Below are 21642 nucleotides of genomic sequence, written 5' to 3'. Positions count from 1 at the left end.
CCGTAAATTAATTTTGACCTCATTAAGCTGCTGCAGTGATCCAGGAAGTAGACAGAGTTAATTAAGCACACCTGTGGTGTTATCTGCTGCCACGAGACAAAAGTGTGCGGTCAAAGCTAGTTTATTTCTTATTTTTACTGTGAGAGAAAAAAGGAAGCGACATAAATTATTCAAGCTCACTTTAAGTAAAGCCAGTCAAAAACAGAGCTTTGTCTGGTAATGACTTTATAAACTCTAAATGCTCTCTCTAAGTAAATAAGTGTGTGTGGCCTTTTTTTCAAATAGAAATGAACGATTATTATGAACGAAATTGGTTATTATGTTTTTATCATGTAAATCACTTTGACCTGCCTTCTTGCGAAAATGTGCAATACAAGTAAACTGTTATTGGTCATTTTTCAAGACGCTGGCACAGAAAAAGATGCAAACTATTGTTGTTTGGGGCCATTTAAGCTTTGATAATCAAAGCTGAGGCTCTCTGGACCTAACTCAGCAACAGAACCTTTGATCCTGTTCTGAATAAAACACAGAAAACAGCAGAGAACTTTAAAATTCACCTGAAACCCTTCTAGATTATTATTTTTTTGTGAGGAACAAAAAAAAAAAGAACAGGAAATATAAATAGCAAAAACTTCAACTCGTGTTTACATATAAACAGTTATTGATTACTATGTTTTACTACACCATAGATGCCAGTCATGCAAGTTTTCGCCTCATCTAGCACAAATAATGAAAAAAAATTGATGGGAGTGTAAATGACATTTTAAAATAACTAGCATTGCAATGATTATGTTTGATTTAAAATTGGTTTTATCCACCTTTTAAGTAGTTGAAATCTGTAGAACTTTACTTCATATCAAGTATTTTTGATAATTCGTCAATGACAGGCTGCTTGTCCATACCAGGGGTTTGTTGTGGTGGGTAACAGATCTGTTTTAATTCTGTGTTATTTTCCAACTTTTGCAGAATCTGAGGTAGTGATTTTCTTGGCTGACTCCAAGTCTCCTTACTTCAAGCCCAAAGTTAACATCACCAAGGACATGTTGCCAGGGTAAATATTCTCAGAAATATCATCTTTTTTGTTTGCTTTTGTATAAGTGGTACATTCAATCTTTCTGTCCGCTGTATGCATGCAGTTTACTTTAGTGATGAGGCAAATTTGGCCACTGGCTATCATCTCAGTACCCCTCTTTCCTTTTCCAGGGACAAAACTATCACCAGTGTTGTTCCTGGAGATTATGATGGAGACTCTCAGATGGATGTCCTTCTGACCACTCAGGACAAATCTTCAGAAACATCAGTTTTCATTTTCTGGGGAAACAACCACACATTAGGTAAATATTAACAATAAATGGTAGCTTAGATCGAATTCACTCTTCTTTCTGTTTCTTTTCTAGTTTCTTTTTTTTCCAAAATGAATGTTATAAATACAGAAGAGTGAAATGTGTTTTTGCCGTCTTATGCTTTTCTTCAGTTTTTGCTTTTTCCTTTAATCACAGTTTGATTTTTCACATCATAAAAAGTGTTAATTTTGGAAAAATATGATCTAAATAATAATAAAAAGACAGTTTTCAAATTATTGTCCTTTTTATCAAGGGGAAAGAAACTAATAAAGTCTTCTACTATGTGAAAAAAGTAGCTAGTTTTCCTGCGTTTAGCAGGAATCAAGGGTTTCCGATAACTGGCAATGAATCTTTAACATCACTACTCAGTATGAAGAGCATTTCTAAGGTCATATTATATTACCGAGATTATATTGAAGTCCAGACTTTGTCTAGGTCACTCCAAAACCTAATATTGTTGGGGTTTTTAGTCATTTGCTAATGTGCTTCGGCTCATTCTCCTGCTGTATAGCCAAAGTGGAATTGGGATAATATTGCTGGACTTTCCTCCTGAAGGATGTTCTGGTAGAAAGCAAAATTTGTGATTCCATCAGTTATGGTAAGTCGTCCAAATCTTGAGGAAGCAAAGCGACCTCTAACCCTCACTCTACCAGCACTGAGTTTGACTGTCAGTGTGATGATCTGTTTCTGAGATGCTTTCCTAGTTTTAGGTCAGACTTAACACGACTCACACGTTCCATTAAAGTTCATCTTTTGTTTCGTCAGTCCGCAGAATATTTACCCAACAGTCTTGAGGGTCAACATGATGTATTTTGGTAAACTTAACATGAGTTTTGATGATCCTTTGGATTAGCAGTTTTAGCTTTGAGTTTCTCCCATCGCTTCAACTTAGCCCTGTCTCTTATTATTAAACAATGAACCTTGACATAAACTGACTAGCTTGAGGTCTGCAGAGCTTTGGATGTTGTTTTAGACTTCCTGGTGATAACGGGGTTGTTGTGCAGTTGGTTCAAGTTTGATTGAACAACCTCTCATTTGAAGGTTCACCACTGCTGGAGTTTTTTTCTCTGGTTGTGAATTTTTGGTTTGCTGGTCTCCCAAAGTTTAAAAATGGCTTTGTAACCCCTTCCAACCTTCAGTAACTCTGTTTTTATACTACTTTTTCTTTTAGATGATGTGATGCTTTTTGAGACCTTCCAGGTGTTGGGGAGCTTTCCAGAAAAATACTTTAATCAGAGTTAATTTATGACTTAAGAAGGGGCAATAACTTGTCTCCAGGTTTGGATACCCTTTTGTTCACCTTGTTGAATGAAATCATAATTTGAAACCTTGTTTTTTTTTATTATTCCACTTAGGTTATTGTTGTCTAACAGTAACATTTGAGGTCTGATAGAAAAGCAAAAGCAGAAGATGTCCTTAAGGGGGTAAACACTTTTCCACCTTCTTACTTAATGTATTTAGTTGAAATACTGTATATTGTGAGCAATTGCATGTTTTTGTAGAACTGAAGCCACTGATAGAAACCATTCTTATCATGCTTTTTATGGCAGATTGTTTCTAGTATCCAATAAATGACTCTGCACTGTAAATAGTTGAATGTTTTATGCATGTTTCCAAATCTCTCAGATCCAGTATTTATGTTTCAGTTGTGTTGTTAATACAGTGAGTGTAAACAGCTTGTGTTTCCATATTGTTGAGACAAATCCAGTTTTTTGATTCCCCCCTGATTTTCTTCATTGTTGTTTTAACGTAGTCATTCTTCAGCGTGAAAATAAATCACATCTTTAAGCAGAACTGGATTCTCTACAGCCCTGATCACAGCATTGAGAGGAGAAAAATGATTCTCCCGTCTGGTGTTCATATTTTATGCTGCTGGATCGTATTCGGGTTAGAAGTTGAGCGCCAAATGCAAAAAAAGTTCAAAGACAAAAAAAACAACTTAGTTAATTTATTAAAAATCTAATTTAGACTGGAACACGGTGCTTGTTATCCAGTCAGAAGTTTAAGACTATTTAAAAATCATCTTTAAAAAAAGCCTAAAATGAAATGAAACCTAAAAGTGTGGAAATTCTTGACTGGTGACAATGTAGAGCAGGGCTGTCAAACCCATTTTCATTTTGGGCCACATCCAGATCAAGAATGTATTTAAATGGCCAGTTGTGATAGACAGTATTGATAAAACTACCTATTAAAGATCTGTTAAAATGTGAATAAACAGCTGTCTTTGCATTTGATGAAAACCACTTGAAATTTAAAAATATCAAACATCTTTTCACATTCATGTGATTTGGGAGAATACAGGGTGTCCACACATCCTTAAAAAATCTTAAATTCATGTATTTAAGGCATAAAGTTGTCTTAAATTAATTAAAAAATATAAAGTTTGACATAAATACTCTTATATTTCATTATGGTCATTAAGTAGGTTTTAATGACCATAATGAAAGAAAATTTGGGGGATTTTCTGTCAGGCTAAAATTTGAGTCACACTTGGACATCTTTTTTGCCTTCAGTACTTTAGGTTGTCAATAAAAAGCTGCTAATATACCCTTGCTAGCTAGCTAGCTTTTTAAAATGTCTTTTATAGGTAAGTGTAAATGTATCACCAGTTGACAGGATGACATTTGTTTGTGCTACCAGCTTGCTTCTCTTGCCAACCCATAAGAGCCAGCAGGATCCCCCAATCGTCCCCTATATTAACAGATTTTTTGGTCTTAAATTTCATTCAAGCTGGCATTTAAAAGGTCTTAAAAGGTCATAAATTTGACGTGCTGAAACAAGTGCAGGTGCCTTGGCTGTGATTTAATTGATAAAATAATTTTTAAGCACACTGTTATCTCAAAGGTTTTATTTCTAGAGACTACATAAAAACATCTGGCAGGCCGGATCTGATGCATGTGATGTAGAGAAACCAGTTTAGAGCAAACAGAAATGTTTTCAGGGATGATTGCCTTCCATCAAGAGTTTTGCCCCTTGCAACTTGTCAACATATCCTACTCTGCTTGATGCCTCTGCACAACCAGAAGCTTCCTTCTCCTGTTGAATAAATGGATTTTCCTTCACTCTGCTGTGTAGAAAGTAGAACATTCTTGTCATGCCAGTGACAATGGAAACTTTCACAATAGTCTGCAATAATTTACTCTTTAGAAAATCTAAATTTCTTTCACCTTTTTGTGTCCCATGCTTGGCAGAGTCCAAAGGGGCAAATTTTTAGAGTGGGAGGAAACATATTGTGTTCTTTAAGATGCCATCTAATGGATTTTGGGCCACAGTCGGCATCAGTAAGGGCTTTAACTTAGATTTGGGATTTGCCTGTGTCTTCCTGGAAACCCCACTGGATCTGCTGGATCAGTTCAGGACCTTTTATTCACCTTGCAAGAGATCTTAGTTGTGCAGCTCAGCAGTCCTTTGGAAAATCTTTTTTCCCTGTGCTATCTGGGGTTCATGAGAGCGAATATCTGACAACAAAAGGACATAAAACTCAAATGTCTTCTCATATGCCGCCTTTTAGGGCCATAGATTAGAATGGTTTAAGTTTAAATGTAGTTTTCAATCATCTGTCTGTTGCCTTCCTCCTGTTTAAGTCTCACTTTACCAGTCAGACTCTGCTGCCTTTCTGTTCACCTTTGTAACTCATGACTGCCTTCTTTGTTCCTTTCCTGCAGAAATCTCTAAGCGGTATACCCTGAATTTCACCTTAACAGATCAGCCTCTTGTTATGGAGTAAGTATTAGTTTCAAGGTTTTTCAGATACATTATGCTGTGAATATTTTAAATACTAATTGCAGGAATATACTAATGTCCCTAATGGGGTTTTCTTTCCCACAGTTTCAATGGCGACATGATTCCAGATGTCTTCGGGGTGACCACGCCTCCCCAAACTGTAGTCTGTTATCTTACCAAAAGGTGAAAGTAATACCTTTTAAAAATGCACATTTCTTGGCTTTGTCATTAACTGCTACTCTCTCATTTATTCAGAATAATATAGAATCATGTTTCCCCCACCACTTTAGGATTCAAGAGTGCAGGAATGATTTTAATAAATCAATCAGAATGCGCACTCCTCACTCTAATGCTTTCATTGACCTCGACAAGGACTTCACTGCTGGTGAGTAACATATCGTTTATCAAGTTCCTAATAAGAAAATGATGAAAAATGTGTTTTGTTTGACAGCTCAAACCAACTACTTTATGTTTGTCGGCTAGAGAAGCTGAATGAATGGTAGTGGAAACGTACAATGCTGCACTTTTCCTCACCCGATCAGTGTTTAAGTTTTTTTTCTTGGGTACTTATCGTGTTTATTATTATTTTGTTTTAAAACAGTGACTGTAAAAGCATCTGATTCTGTGGCCGTATTCCTAGAGCAGCCCTGATCATCACACAGTTGTAACCAGAGCATTTCAGTAATAGATACTGGCAGCTCCAAAATTACACCAAGACTGACTACAGGCAGAAACCTTAATACATCTGCCTGTGAGTGTTGTTTTCTATTAGACTGGTGATGACAGTGCCACAGCCAAATTGGAGTTTTTGTTCTCAGATGAGCTTAAAATTGATTCTTGGACAACTTGCATCACTAAAGAAATAAAAACACAAATTGTTTATCAGATTTTGCTAAGGACTTCAACATGTGAATGTCGAGTCATTACATAGATTTTAACATGTTAAAATTGTTTTGATTAAAATCCTTTTTTTTTTTTAGCTTATACAAGGTTCAGAAGGGAGCCATGTGGTGCTACAAACAGGTTTTTCAAAGGTTTTAGTTTGTTTCACACAGTGCAGTGTGAAAGCGAACTGCAGCAGCTGAAAATGTGACAAATGTTGCAACTTTGGTCCTCAATCAAACCGAGTCTACCAGACTACCAGGTGTGAAAACACTTACACCATTCTTTCTCGGAAAACTGTTCAGGTTCTCAGGTTGCATGTGGATTGCCTTTGAACAGCCCTTTTCAAGTCCTGCCACAAATTCTCTGCAGGATTTAGCCCTGGGCTTTGACTGGGTCACTCCAGAACAACCACCTTGTTGTCTTCAAACCCTTTCTGTGCAGCTTTAGTTTGGCGCTTTGTGTTGTTAACTCGACAGAAGTTAAATGTACTCCAAAGTAGATGGAAACTGCATTCGTTTCACCTTGTCCATGTGCTTAGAAGCATCACCAAAGCATGACGCTGCCACTTCCGTGCTTCACACTGGGAATGGTGTGTTGGTGGTGATGTACATTTGCTGTCCGCCGTTTTTTATTTTGTAGAAATCCATTTTCACTTTGACAGTAAGGGGATTTTTATCCTTTTTTCTTTTTAGTCAAAAAAGTCACATTTTGATGATCATGATTGATTTGCAAAAAGCAATAAAAATGGTAAAACATTCGAGGGGTGGAGTACTTTTTATAGATTTTTATGGTACAATTTGTACCTATATGTACCAATCAGTAGAGCAGGGGGATCTTTGTGGTAAATCTATAACTTTTTATGAGCAGTCAGCCCTTTTTACGTTGCATTGGGCAAATGTGTAGCGGAGACATGAGAAAATTAATTGGAGAAATCTGGGAAACAAAAAAAAACTGCACATCTGGTGGGTTTTAAGTCCTGGCTGCTGCTTTTTGTGAGAGGTGGCTTACAGAGTGCAGGAAGAAAAAAAAGTGAGAGAGAAAAGTAGGCAGGAAGCAATGGAGCGATGAAGCTCAGCTGGAAAGGAGAGATGGTTTGAAAGAAAAGGATGGCTGGAAAGATAAGAGGGATGTGAGGGGGGGGATGAGCTTTTAGAAAGGCTCAGTTCACTGTCTGTGGAGGCCACCTGTTCCTCTAAGCGCTACCTGCTGGAGCATCACAGAATGGAGCAGGCAGAGCTTGAGTCCCTAAGATGGGCAGGTTTGTTCTTGTCAGCTGGTTCTCCCTTCATTGGATGATGAGAGTGTTTGCTATGCTGCTGAAAAAAACCCTGACAGTTAAGTTTTAGATGTAGATTTCAGTAGTAAGAATATAGTCCCCAGATTATATGTTGAAAACAAATTCATATTATTCCTCTCAGATTCTTATCTGCACCAACCTTTGCCATGTTTTCTGTTTTTTCTTTTTACATCTCTAGCCTTTTTATTTTTTTAGTCTATCAAAGGAAATACAAACACTGAAGTAAATACTCTGGCAAAAGCTGGAAAGGTTCAAGAGATAGTCGCAGCCTGCACCCAGAGGTACTATCTTACAGCTGCTTTGTGTTTTACCTGCTGGGTATTAAATGTTGTACCTTCATTTTTTGATTGACATATCTTTTTGCACAAAAATGTGGTTGCCTATCAGGATTCCTTACATAGAAGCTGTAGGACTGAATTAATTTCTCCTATTTTGCTTGAAGCCACATACTAGTAGTTAGTTTTTTAAAAAGTTAAAGTGAGAACAGCCCACAACCACTCTTAAAATAAGAGCTCTCACATAAGAAGAAACATCTGGGTCATGAAGTTTCTGTGTTGACAGCGTTTCTTTTTTTGTGTGTGCAAATCCTGCTGGGATAAAAGGAGTAGGCGGCCTAAAATGTAGACATCTTTATAAATTAATCTGCATGGATATGTTAATTACCAGCAAGTCAAAGCCGGCACAGAAAGCATCCCACCGAAACTAAACAGAGAGTCAACTGATATTTGTTGTTTTAAAGCTTTTCAATTGCTTTGACCCTTTACCAGTGCAAATCTTTATCTTGTGATTTTATTCAGTGTTTCTGAAATGGACGGCGATCCCCATCCGACCAAACAGAGAAGCAACACACTCTGGTCTTTTACTGGTACCCACTTAAGAACAGGAAGGGCGGTTTCACTGCAGTGTCAGGACTCCAATCCTGGTCCGCTCAGTGCCATCACTGTAAACAGTTTTGTAATGGTATATTGGCTGACCCCACTATATCAGCAGTTCCAGCTAAGGAAGGAAAAAAAAAACTGGAATTGTTTCCTGGCTAATGTCATGGCCTCATTTAGCCTGCTTATTGGTCTCTCTGGCCAAGCAACCTGGCGGTGACAGTGACATATAGCATGCGGCCCATAATCTTTTCATAGTGTCATCTTTTGGCAGCCATTACCTCTAACAACAATATATTCATATTAGATTAGTGTTTTTTTCCCCTTTCTTTTACTGCCAGTTAATTTGTGTTTGTTAAACAAATCAAGAGACTTTAGACCTTAATAAACCTCGTTGATTGTCTTGTTTTTCGACAAACACTTCCTGAAACACTTCAAAACCAAATGGGTGTAATAACACTTTGCAACTGGCTTATGGTTGGACAACTTAAATAACAGATTACAAAACAATAAATGTCTTTGTTGTTGAGCTCATCTGTCTAATTATTCAACAATTTAGCAGCAAAAAAGGATTTTTGAATTGAGATCATTGCTGTCTTTGTCGATTATATGGTTTTCGATTAAAATGCAATTACATGCGATTAGTTACAGACCCTGCAATTAACGTGATTCAAAATTTTAATCAAGTCCCACCACTAGATTAAAACCATGATATACATTAATATTGGCAACTGGCCTTCTCCTGTTATATTCAGGAAGCATCCCCCTATTTAGGTCTGTCATTTGAAGAGTATTATTATGGTTCCAGGCATCACATCACGTGTCTGAAAAGAATCTGTGGAGCAGGAGTCTACCAGCAGCTTGATTAGAAACTTTGTTGAGAGAAAATGTTGTAATTGCATAGTACTTATAGACGGTATTTTGTGAGAAAGGCATGCACAAAGACAACAATACTGGCATAAGGATTCATTGCTAGGCAACAGGGATGGTAATTCTCTGCAGCATCCAATTAAACTACCTCTGTGTTGAAGTGGCTTGTTGATTGTCTGACTAATATCACAGGGGTGGTGGGAGAAGAGAACAGATTTGCCACCTAACAAGGCTGGCCGAGAGGAACAGTTGCTTGTTCATAAATTATGCTTACATTTTGCAGGGCACTGTAGCAGAAATGTTAGTTTTGCTTGTCATCACACGTAAGGATATTGCATGAGTTTTAAACTTAATGCAATAAAAAGAAGTTAAAAACTGGGAGGCTAACCCCTAATTCAGATTTCAACACACATTTTAATTTCTAAATATTCTCCCTCCAGGATTGATCCCCTTTCAGATGACAGGTCTGCAATAAACATGGTCCCACAAACCAAACGTTACGAATCATTTTTTCCATTAGCTTATGCAAGTTTATTTTAGATTTTAGATCCTGTGTGCTTTCAGAACAGGCAGTTGAGATTGCAGAACCAAGGTTAGTGATGTACTACACACAGAGTTCACCTGAGAAATATGTATGAGGGCAATTCGCTAAATGGTTGAGCTTTTTAACTAAACTGTGTTGAATATATCCTAAGTTGTGCATTTTCTTTAATAAGAATCTTTAGGCCCTTGGGGAATCAATTTGATTAGGATTCAGAGGACTAAAATGGGATAAGTGGATTGAATACATAACATTGACACATACACCCCTAAGTACAGATCTATCACTGCATTTGTAACTAAAACTAGATCCTTCTCAGCAGAAGATGCTAGCTGCTCCCCATCAGAACATGCTTTGCAGTAATAGTCTAACTTCGCATGTTGTTTTGCCTTTTCTGAATTGTGGAGAATCTTAAGCGTTGCTAGCTTGGTGGGCTCTCAGTGTTGTTTTACTTCAACCTTCACGTCAAAACCTGTTAAAACATTTGTCTGTTTTTTTCTATTTCTAAAGATTTTCTTTCAATTTCACACATCCTACATATCACCTGTTTCTTGCAAAAAGGTATTTTTTCTTTTTGTATACTTATAATGTTTACCGTGAACTATCAAGAGGCCACAATTTCAGAGTTTTGCCTTTTGCAATTGGGTTAGAAATGAACATCAAGATATTTGAACACTGTTGTTTGCTAACTGAGTCAGAATTGTCCCAACTCACATCTCAAATGATTCGATTCTCTTCTTCCAGAGCTAATCCTTAGCATATTACAAATATTGCTACTACTACTAGTATATGAAAATGAAGGGAAGCAATCATTTTTTTTTCTACTGCTAAAATAGTAGATTATATTCATTATAATTTCATAGTCTCCTATGGTGTTCCACAAGGTTCAGAGTTTGGTCCAGTTTTAAACATCCTGTAAATACTCTCGTTGAGTGATGTCATTAGGAAACACCATGTAAATTTCACTGATAACTGATGCAATCAGGATTTATTCATTCATTATACCAGGTGATTCCTACCACTTCCTTAGCTTATGGGCAAGAAAATGGAGTTTCCCCTGAACTCCAAGTAATCTGAGGTTTTCTGCCCATAAAGGCTCCAGGACTCAGTAGCCATCCATATTTTTACACTGGTGAGAATGTGGCTGCAATATGTGGCAGGCTAAAATATCTCAAAGGCTGAGCATTAAAACTGTGTATTAACATTTGACAACTTGGGTGGATTTTTGCTTTTCTTTTATCATAATTAGTAAGTTACTTGCATTTCATTTGCCATTTTGTTGTTTTAGAGATATTTTCGTGAATGATGCACTGTATGCAAGGTCATTGTAGTTTTACCAAAATGAGTGAACCATCATGGCTTTGTGCTGTTATAATGGACACTGCTTTTGATGGCGATAGTGATACTGGAGGTGCTCAGACTTGTGAATCCACACCACATTCCTGTCTATGAAATGAGCTGATATGAGCTTGTTACCGTAGCTTCTGAGAGGAGTTTCTATTTACACAGAAGTGTTCAGCATATAGGAAGTGTCATGAGCAAAATAGGCTAGCTAATGTGTGCGTGGGTGTCCGTGTGTGTGTTTTGGACATAATCCTCCCTATAGCTACTGCACCTACGTTGTTCCCTGTAATGGTTTTAGAAGATTAGCTCTTCCGGGAATAGCATTGCTCCATTCTGTGCGTGTGTGTTTTTTCCATGTTTGTGAATGAGCCGTTTTGATGGATAGGGGTGGAAGACACAATGTGGAGTAGGGCAACATATTGGCTTAGAGACGGATTTATTCTGCGGAGCTCAACACTTTGTTCTTGGCCTCGATTCAGTATTTTATCTGTGTGTGTGTGTGTGTGTGTGTGTGTGTGTGTGTGTGTGTGTGTGTGTGTGTGTGTGTGTGTGTGTGTGTGTGTGTGTGTGCGTGTGTGTGTGTGGTGGGTGTGCATATCAAAACCAGCATCAGGGTGTTGGGGACAGTTTAATAATGGTGTTGCTCAAGCTTGTGTGGGATTAGTTGGGCTGTTATAGCTATTGAAGCTTACATAATTACGTTTGCATTGATTTATATCTGTGTGTAGGTGTGTAATGTGTAGTGTATCTGTTTAACAGCATTCATTCTTTATTGTTGTACCACAGTAACAAGTAGGGATGATCTGAATGAGCAGTTCTGAGTTTTTAGCTCTGGCCTGCTCCTCCTAACACACATAAATGCTTGTAATAAAATGATTTTTATAGATTTATAGCTTTTATGAACTGGAGAAAGAATCTTTTTTTTTGAGTCTTTGACCTGCTGATGAGTGGTCAGAGCTGATGAAGAAACAGTTGGTTGACTGGTTTGATGCTTTGAGCTGCAGAATTTAAATAGTGTCCATACTGGGAAGGTTTTAGAATCTAAATAAAATGTTTGGGATTTCTCTATAATTATTTATCATGCAGAATATGCTTCATTGATCTATGTTTTTTAAGTGCAACCTTCTGAAGCTTTCTTAAGACTGTTTAGAAGCTGGTGACTTTGTTCTCGCATCCATTCTGTTAAAATGCCAAACTTTACAGCAAATAAAAAAAATCCACCGTTAGCCTGTTACAGTACTAAAAGTTCTAAATATTTTTGCTTCTGATACATTTTTTTTTTAGTTGTGTTGCACCACAGTTTTACCAAAGTCCAAATCCCACCTGTGGCTTTTCTATGTGGAGATTTCCTTTAGGCCAAAAATTATGCATATTTGGCTAACTCTCAATTTGACATAAACCATCATGGCTGAGTGTATTGTGCCTCTTTGTTGCCTTGTGTCTTACGATCTGTTCAGGATGTACTCTTTATTTTACAGATTGATTGCAGATGATAGACGTCTGCCACCTTGTGATCCTGCAAATAAACCAGGTTTAGAAAAATGATGAATACTTTTCATTTTCCTTTTATAACTTTAATTCTTCTATTAATATTTTAAATAAAACATTTTTTAACCAGTTCACTGAAATTCATTAAGCAATAACACCCAGCTGTCTAGCCAGCCAACCTATACTCCTCGTTAGTATAGTGGTGAGTATCCCCGCCTGTCATGCGGGAGACCGGGGTTCGATTCCCCGACGGGGAGTGAAGTTTGTTTCAGGTCCCTCTTGAAAATGAGATCTAGATCTCAACGGGGTTTACCTGATTAAATAAAGAATTATATAAGTGGCTAAAGCTTAGAACTCTGTATTTAGAAAGTATTTGTTGTTCAATAGTTATTTGTAAAAGAAAACCCCAAAAAACAGCACACTTGTTTTAATTTCTAGGGTTTTAACACCTAAATCATGGAAATTATTTATATTACTAATAATAAATCAAAGTGAAAAAGTTGACTGGTTCAATGAAAATAATCCAGTAATGGTGTCACTGTAATAATCTTGCGCTCCTGTCTAAAAAATGATCTGGTTTTTTGGATTTTGTTCTGTGTTTCTAAATCACATCACAGGGCCATGGTGGTCACAATCATGATTGAAAGCCTAGTCATCTAAAGACGTTACTCTTGGTGTGACAGGTGTCTCGAGGGTCAGTCTGCAAACTGAACAGCTATAACTCTGTCTGGGCAAGGAGAAACGTACACAAAACGGCGTGCGTGTGTGTGTGTGGTAAATGGTTTGAGTAATGTGTTTTGGGTAAACGGATGATTTTCGGTAATTGTTCTAAAGTAATCTTACCCCTGAGAATGATCCACATTGTGCCACTTTTTAACCATGAATCTCCTTCTGAGGATTCATGAATTAGATAAACACACATTTCTTTAAAATGGTGAAGGGAAACGATGCATATTCTTTTTTCCACATAAAGATCTGAAGAGTATACAATGAATTTGTTTTCAGCGTCCCTTAGTTTCTATTTTGTAGAGACAGATTTTTATTTGTTTTTGTCAAAATAGCTTAAGTTCAGTTAGACTGAGTTTCATTGTTCTTTCAAAGAGTTTGAATACGTTTGCAAGACACTGCTTTCCTTTGGCTAGAATAACAGGCAGCAGTCATTGATTGTTGGGACTCTATTTGCATGTCTTCAGGCTAAGTCTGCCGGTGAGGGAACCCTGGTTTCAGTTGGATGTATCCGTTTCTCAGCTGACAGCTGTGACATTTCCCTCAGAATGCCAAAGGCTCCCCCCCCATCCAGCTGAGGGATGACCCAGTCGAGGGGTTAAAGACGGAGCGAACAAATCGATGCAGATAAACACTGAGGTCTTGACTGATAAGCTGCAGGATGTCTTTTAGCTTAACTATGAACAAATATACACAAGATACAAGAGTCACAAGAGCAACCGAGCGCACACACACACGCTGTGGTTTAATACATCTTATTTTGCTTCGTTATTGTCAACATCATTCAAAGTCCATCTCAAACACAAAGTAGACATCCTTCCTGCAGACCCATAAATAAAGCAATTTGATCATTTGGCTGGATGGCCTTCCTTGAGCTCGTTTTTGAAACCGCCCTGCAGGGATGAACCACACGTGTGTGTGTGTGTGTGTGTGTGTGTGTGTGTGTGTGTGTGTAGGGGTGTGTGTGTGTGTGTGTGTGTGTGTGTGTGTGTGTGTGTGTGTGTGTGTGTGTAGGGGTGTGTGTGTGTGTGTGTTGCTGTGGCATTTACTATATCCCTTTGACAGCCAAGGCAGAATAGGAGTCACAGCTTGTTTGCTGGGTAACAGGCTAACAAATAAGCCTCTCAGGGGCAGTAGAGACATGAAGTAAAGGATTGGCTCTGTGCCTCGCGCCTTCCTATCACTTCACATCATTTTCTTTACCTCGGTTTCTCTTTTCCTGCGTTTCAGTTGGGCTTTCTGTTCTGTTCCTACTCTCGTCTTGTTTTATGATAATACGCTTTTTTCTCTGAAAAAAAAAATTACTGTAAAAAAGTACTGTTTTTTTTGTTTGTTTGTTTTACCCCAGACATAGGCAAACATACACCTAATGGCTTGTCTTCTCGTGTCGTCGAATGAGGCAACGGCGTACATGCACAAAAACACGACGCATATCAACGGCTAATACAGCAGGTGAAGTGCTGGCTGTCAGATCTTCTTTAGACACGCTGCCTGAACAAACCAGAGAGCTGCTGCCAGAGCTGGAAGGTGTTTTACAGGTCCAATACGGAGATGTTATCCTGATGTTCTTTGCTTTAGATTGCTCTTGTAACCTGTCTGTGTGAAATACAAAAGTAGGACTTAGTGCTGGTTTTTGAGTGGAGAAGGTATTTTGAGTACAGAATTTCTGTTTTGATTTTGGAAATCCCCCCAAAAATCAGATAATTTAACTCAAAACTACAGAAGTTGATGCTGCTACTTGAAAAATGAGTAGATGTGTAATGTTTTTTCTATCAAGTTCTAGTTTCACTTATCTAGGTAAGAGTTGTTCTAAAATAGAAACCGGCAGACAAAGAAATGAGTTCACTCATTAAGGAGTCACACAGTGATTCTGTTCTGATGTATAGGCTCTGCACCAAACTGCACTGCGCTATTGTAGTTCTTTGGCTTCTGTCACTTTCTTTTTTGCTCTCCTCCATCTCTGCAACTATCCAAACATCCTCAGTGTTGTACAACCACTTTAAAACTCACTTTAACTACTCAACAAAATACACCCAACTTTAAAAAAAAATAGACTTCTTTTACAATATTGACAAAGTACATACTGTTTGTTTCTTGTTTCTTAATCTGTCTGTGTGGCTTTTTAAATTTTTATCCAAATGGGATGTTGGCACAACACTCTGGTCTATTTGTACCAGCAAAGGTGTTTTGTAAGATCAGGCTGCAGCTGAACCTACGACGACTAGCAACAAACCTGCAGACTGACTTTTGTGTGTTGGCCTGAACGCAACACTGCACATCGTAGCTGAGCTAAACTTAGACTGGATTTGCATATATATGTTAGAAAGATTTTATTATTACAGACTCAAAGTTCAAATTACATAAAAAATAAAGCAAATACAATAAAAGAATAAAAAGTACAATAAAAAACGCTCCTGACCATTCAGGAGGCAGTCATACCAAAGTACAGATGAGTATTTTACTGCACTATATTTAACGTTAGTCAACAGTAGGATAATTTTATTATTAGACTTGTTTAAACGACAAATAAATTTATACATAAGCTTTCTTAAAACAGCCATCAAAGTGCTGATGCGAGCAGATACAAACAGTTCACTGGCACTGGTCCATCTGGGCTCATTTAACAAAAGTCCTAATGCATCATGATAAGCCACCTTCAATCTATGAAGGCTGGCGCTTTTAAAATTGCACCACAAATGTGCAGTGTACAGTGATGTACAATATGATCTAAACAAGTTCAGTTTCACTTCATCAGAACAGAATCCAAACTTATGGACAAGTATATTTGCCTGAGCATATAACGTTAGATTTATGTATGATAAACTCCAAGATGGTCTTTGACTGGATTGATAGGAATTTCATCTGGAAACCTAACCCTAGCCCCCCTGACGGATCATAATTTTTTTCACCGCTGTTTTAGTGTTCTCTAAATAATTTCCAACATCAGTTTATTGAGTGAATTGGTAACATTTAATCAAGACTATTCAGTTTGAAAGAGAAAAAGTCCAAATGATTCACTGGAATGTGGATTTTTAGACTTAATACAGTAAAACTTTTTACAACTGCATTGGTTACTTGTCAGCTTCTTCGGTGTAGTTTTTCACAAAGTATAACATTTTTAACATTTATTGTGGAACGATTTGCAGCAATATTGCTTATATTTTAGCTTGTCGGATGAGAAGAGATGAAAAGTGCATAACATTTTGCATTAGCAATAAAAAGGTAGGGTTCGTCTATTTCCTGTCCTTTTTCTGCGAGCTACAGTTAGTGGCTTATGATGGAGTATAAGGACCAGGCTCTGAGTTTTTGATTTGTGTTTTAAATACGAGTAAAGTTGGACGAGAATAAAATCGTAATTTTATGATAACTTTTCACCATACTGCACTAAATTGCGGAATACTAAAGGTCTTGTAAAGTTATGGATGGTATTGGTTTAACAAATGACTAAGTACTAAATGTTTTAGCACATCAGAAGCAAATTTTCAGCCCCACGACTTTGAAACGATTGTTTAAACAACTTTTTTTACAGAGAAAAAACCAGACTTGCGTTACATATCACTCTATGAAGCTTTTAAATTTAACGACTTTCTTCCGGCAATATTGCATCTTTATGTTTTTTTTTTAATGTTTTAATTTCCTTTTATTTAACCAGGTAAACCTCGCTGAGATCTAGATCTCATTTTCAAGAGGGACCTTGGCAGAAGTCTGCAATACACAGCAACCTGGTTACAAAATAAAACTAATTAATACATTCTGCCAATATATATATATATATTTTTCTCCGAAGAGTTTTTGCGGCGCTAGTGGCTCGTATTTTTTGTACAGTAGGCAGACAGGAAGGAGGGTGAGGAGAGGGGGGAAGACATGCGGTAAAGGTCGTCAGGACCGGGAGTCGAACCCGCGACGTCCGCGTCGAGGACTAGGGCCTCCAAACGTGGGGCGTGCTAACGCCCTGCGCCACCACAGCACGCCCCTACATTCTGCCAATATTGAACCAATTCTGCTAATAGCACTTGGTTCTTGCAGTATTATGACTTTATTCTTGTATTTGAAAATAAAACTCTCTCAACCTGGCCATAAAACTCTCACACTTGCTTCACTGACTGGTTTTTCTTTTCACTGTCAGACTTCTCCATCTCTACTCTATGACGGCAGATATATTTCAAAAACCCGCGCTTGTATCCTTTGCTCCGTTTTTTTTTTTCTTCCTCTGCTTCGTTTACAACAGGGCTGTGTAGCTACTTCTACTGGCTGGAACAGGCAGCCTGTTGATTAGTTTGAACACTGGCTGCTCAAACTAATCAACACTAATCACTAGGTAGCACTAGGCTGCCACCTAGTGAGCGGAGGCTTGTTTATCAGTTAACATGAATAAAGACAATTATAAAGTCCTGCCCAGGGGTGCGCCCCACTATTTGAGAAGTACTGAGATCAACAATACTGAGTGTTACTGTACTGAAAACACTCAGAGTTAAGGAAAGTCATTGGAGGATCTATTGATGGCACATATCTTGCCATCAATAGATAGATGCCAATGTGAAGACTGGGGCCAGAAAACCAAGGAAAACATTCATTCAAATAAAGGAAATCTTCGACCTTGAAGGATTTGTCACCATTAGAAAAGGTTTTACAGTTTTATTTGATCACCGACATGAACTATACTCTCCTTTTTTGAGCATTTATTTGCAGTACAATTGTCAAAGCCATAAAGAGACTGCAAACCTTTACAACTGTTTGAAAAATAAGACGAGGAACACTGACCTTTCCCACCGAAACAACGAAGTGTGAAAGAAGATATCCTTAAGAGAAGCTGACGATGGATCAGCCACGCTCTGCTGATGAGATTTGGAAGCAGATGTCAAAAGTCTGAGCTGAACCAGCCGGAAAGAAAGACATAGAATACAGATGGCTGGAGATCACTGGTCAGTGGTCTTTGCTCCAAGGGAGCCAGCAGGTGATTTTAATAAGTGTAGTAAAGTAGATAGTTGATGTTATCATTTGTAATAAGAACATAACAGGTGATCATCAAAACCCCCCAGTGTGGACTTGGCTCTGAGGTCATTCCAGGTTATTTGCTACATTCATTAAAAAGTGCTCTTCATTGTGAATCCAATTAGGACTAACTTAGCAAGAGAGAGAGAATCTGAATCTAAGTGTCTCTCCCTGGAAGTTTGTTGTAGTCTGAATTTAGACATTAGAGATTTTCTGTTTTCAGATAATTTGGGACAATATTCTTGTCAACACTTTGCCCAATGTCTTTATGGGAATGGATGATATTCACAAATATGTTTTTAGCTAATATATTTACATTATTTCAGGTGAAGTGGTAATGACTTTAAGAAGACAGAGAGAGAGGTTTTAGAGCCAGCCTTCAACAAGTCAATAGCCTGTCTTGACTATTCACAGGCACTGAATGCCTATAATCTGGAATTTTCATAGACCAATAGACAGATATTGGTACAACATCTTTCAAATAGATGTGCATCTAACTTTAAACCCTACGTGCTTGATGTTGTATCAGCAAAGGCTGCACAATATTAGAAAATCTTGAGGAGGCGATAATATTGATAAACTTTACCATGACGATATCAGGTGCGGTATACACCTGTTTTCTTATTTCCTCTCCTTTTAATCTGTGCTTCTTACTCTGAACATTATTGTCTTTTGTGTCTAGTGTGAGCTTTTGTTGCCCTGTCCTACTGGCTAAATATTGCATTTGCCTAAAAATGCTACTTGAAAACTTGTAGCATGGTAATCAACCATTAGTTCACTCCAAACAGTCCTTTGTCATATGAATAGAATAGAATAGATATACTTTATTGAACCCCAAGGGGAAATTTCTTATTTGTTGAAAGCTACTCCATCTCGGGTAATGAATTAAAGAGTAACAAGTTCAAAATGACTAGATATAAACAAATAAATTAATAAATAACAAGCAATCACATGCAATATATTAATCTATAAATGAGCGCAGAAAAAATATTGAATAAATTAGCTCAGACTTGGGCGTTTTAAAGCCTGATGTCAACCTGCGCTCTGTGGTGCACTTTGGCAAAATGAGTCTCTGGCTGAAGGCGCTCCTGTATCTGGCCAACACGTCATGGAGTGGATGAGACTCATTGTCCAAGATGGCGTGCATCTTGGACAGGATCCTTCTTTCTGACACCATTGTCAGAGAGTCCAGCTCCACTCCAACGACGTTACGAATATAGCAACGACTGCTCTTGATACCCTTTATTTTGCAGTCGTAGTATCAGCATTGTTACACTGCTGAGCATGATGGAAACCAGATTTGCTTCCTCTGCCAATAAGTTATAAACCCTTTTTTGTGCTTATATCCTCAGTATTTTAAACTCATAATGTTCCATTTTGTCAGTTTCTGTTTTGTTGCCATGTTTTAGAGACCTTTTACTCTTAGAAATCAATCAGCTACAGAAAATCCATAATTGTACCCTTGAAGGGTCAACAGCAAATCTATAGAGAGATTGTGACATTTATTGTTTTTATGGGCCCAAAAAATATCAAGATTATATTTCCTCACAGACTTTTCAAAGCTACAGTTTTTCTAGTCAGGCAAAGTGAATCCAGCAAACATGAGTTAATGGAAATGTTTTGTATTAAACAAAAACATGGTTCAGATTAGTCTCAAACAAAAACTGTTTGTAAAAACGTGGAGCCCAATTTTGACCTTATAGACAATTATATTGTGAAACTTTAACCTGAGTAACAAGTAAATGTGATTAAAGTCTGATGCCCTTCCTTCTGTCCTGAAGCTACACTTAACAACATGCCACATACACAACAAGCACGGTATGTTATTTCAGAAAAAACTTACAGTCTGAGATACTTAAATCACAACCATGATCGTGCTGTAATCAGTATTCTCACTCATTACTGACAGAATTTACCCTCCTGTGCTTATGTGAGGGTAAATGTCGTTAGGCGACACGGTTACCACATTTACCTTTTTGTTTTCTTGTCCATTATCAAAAACCATCAAATGTCTGCTGCTTGCCTCTCAGAAAGCATCATAGCACCTTTTGAGGCTGCAAATAAAGGGAAGATGCAGTGGCAAGTGGGGAGAATGATGTGAAAGTGAGTCAAAGCAAGCAGATGGTGCACACTCATGTCTGCTGCCATCTATCTTCCCAGAGTCAGAGTTCACCCTCTCTGCTGCAGCTCAGAATCCCCCAAGCGCTGCCCTATCTGTTTATACAGAGGCTAATAGGACGGCCGGTCTTCATCCCCGTACGGCACCTCGGCATAATGGAATACTGGGACATAATGCCGCTCCAGTCAAACACTCAACTGAGGCCTTCAAATTGCCTCCAATCCCCTTAACAAATCTGCAGAGAGGCTATGAATAATTTGAGGGCCTGCTCATCTCTTCTGTCTTCTGTTCTTCTCCTCCTCCTCTTCAGATTAAACCTGAATCAGATAGCTTGATTTTGCTTTTTTTTTTTTTTAATTACAAAGTCCCAGACAATTTACCAGACTGATCTAGTTCAGCTTGAAAGGTCTTAAGCAGAAGTAACATTTGAAAGAAGTACCCCGAATGAATACAGAGGAAAATGCTGACTCTGCCTGAGTGGAAGCAAAAGTAGACCTGCTGTCACAATCACAAATTTTGATAAATAGTCCCAGAAGTTATTGTGATTATGATAATATTGTCATTTTGAGGCCATTTTCAGGTAATGTGATGATAATAGTGTAATAATGCAAAAACACATTCTCAAAGATCGGTAAACTTCAAAGTCTAATGAACATTTAAAACTGAATTTTGAAGACATTTTAAGTGTTCAAAATGAATAAAACAACAAATAAGTGAATTATGGAGTCTCTGTAAACAACGTCATCCTTTAAAAAAAGGGCTAATTGAGACCAAAGCACCAGACTGAAGACTTTAGTTATCCAGTTTTTGGTAGAAAAGAGAAAAACGATAAATAATGCAAATGGTACTGAGCTTGTTTTAATTTATCATGTGATTTACTGATTTATTGCTTATTGCAATAGGCCTTAGAAAAAGCGTCCTTTAAGTTCACTTTATTTCTCCTATAATTGCTCACTTTTAATTACTAAGTAATCAAATCATTTTCCAAGTACAAGCTGCAGATTTCAGATGTAGAAATAAGATCTAGAGCTTGTTGAAGGAGTTTTTGTCTCCATTTGACCTTAAGAGGAGTGGAACCTTTGTGCCGCACGGAGCCATTTTCGCAGCAGCGTGTGCCTCAGTTTATCTTTGGAGCTGTTTGTTTTAGAAATACTTGAGCTGTGTCAGTCGGGGCTTTTAAGACCCTGCTATTAGGAATAGACACACTTGCAATTATTCCGTTAGCGTGAAAGGACTGGCTGATTGTCGATGATTGGCTGGATCACAACCTGATGACAAAGGAACTCGCAGATTCACACGCAGACATTTAAATAATGTACTGAAATCAGCCACGCCGTGCGGGGGTGGGCGTTTGTGTGTTTGTGCGGGCGCCTCGTCGCGAACACGTTCATGTGGGTGTGAAGGCAGGAATTTTCAAGTGCCATTGTGATGGAGGGACA

At 37.9% G+C, this 21642-nt stretch overlaps 1 protein-coding gene and 1 non-coding gene across 2 annotated transcripts in view; both read left to right on the top strand.

Moving 5' to 3' along the window:
• The window catches only part of itfg1 (integrin alpha FG-GAP repeat containing 1), a 169716-nt gene that overhangs the window by 435 nt on the left and 147639 nt on the right, over positions 1 to 21642 (top strand). Inside the window, exons 2-6 of the mRNA XM_005802501.3 lie at positions 967 to 1051; positions 1204 to 1334; positions 5009 to 5066; positions 5172 to 5249; positions 5357 to 5451. Of these exons, the coding sequence (XP_005802558.1) occupies positions 967 to 1051; positions 1204 to 1334; positions 5009 to 5066; positions 5172 to 5249; positions 5357 to 5451 (447 nt within the window). The remainder of the gene's footprint in view (positions 1 to 966; positions 1052 to 1203; positions 1335 to 5008; positions 5067 to 5171; positions 5250 to 5356; positions 5452 to 21642) is intronic.
• Positions 12552 to 12623, top strand: trnad-guc. The gene has a single exon. It is a non-coding gene; the product is annotated as a tRNA-Asp (tRNA).

The sequence above is a fragment of the Xiphophorus maculatus genome, chromosome 4, assembly GCF_002775205.1.
Source record: "Xiphophorus maculatus strain JP 163 A chromosome 4, X_maculatus-5.0-male, whole genome shotgun sequence".
In the NCBI taxonomy this organism is placed as follows: Eukaryota; Metazoa; Chordata; class Actinopteri; order Cyprinodontiformes; family Poeciliidae; genus Xiphophorus; species Xiphophorus maculatus.
Note: the sequence above shows the minus strand (reverse complement) of the source record. Positions and strands in the feature narration are given on the sequence as shown.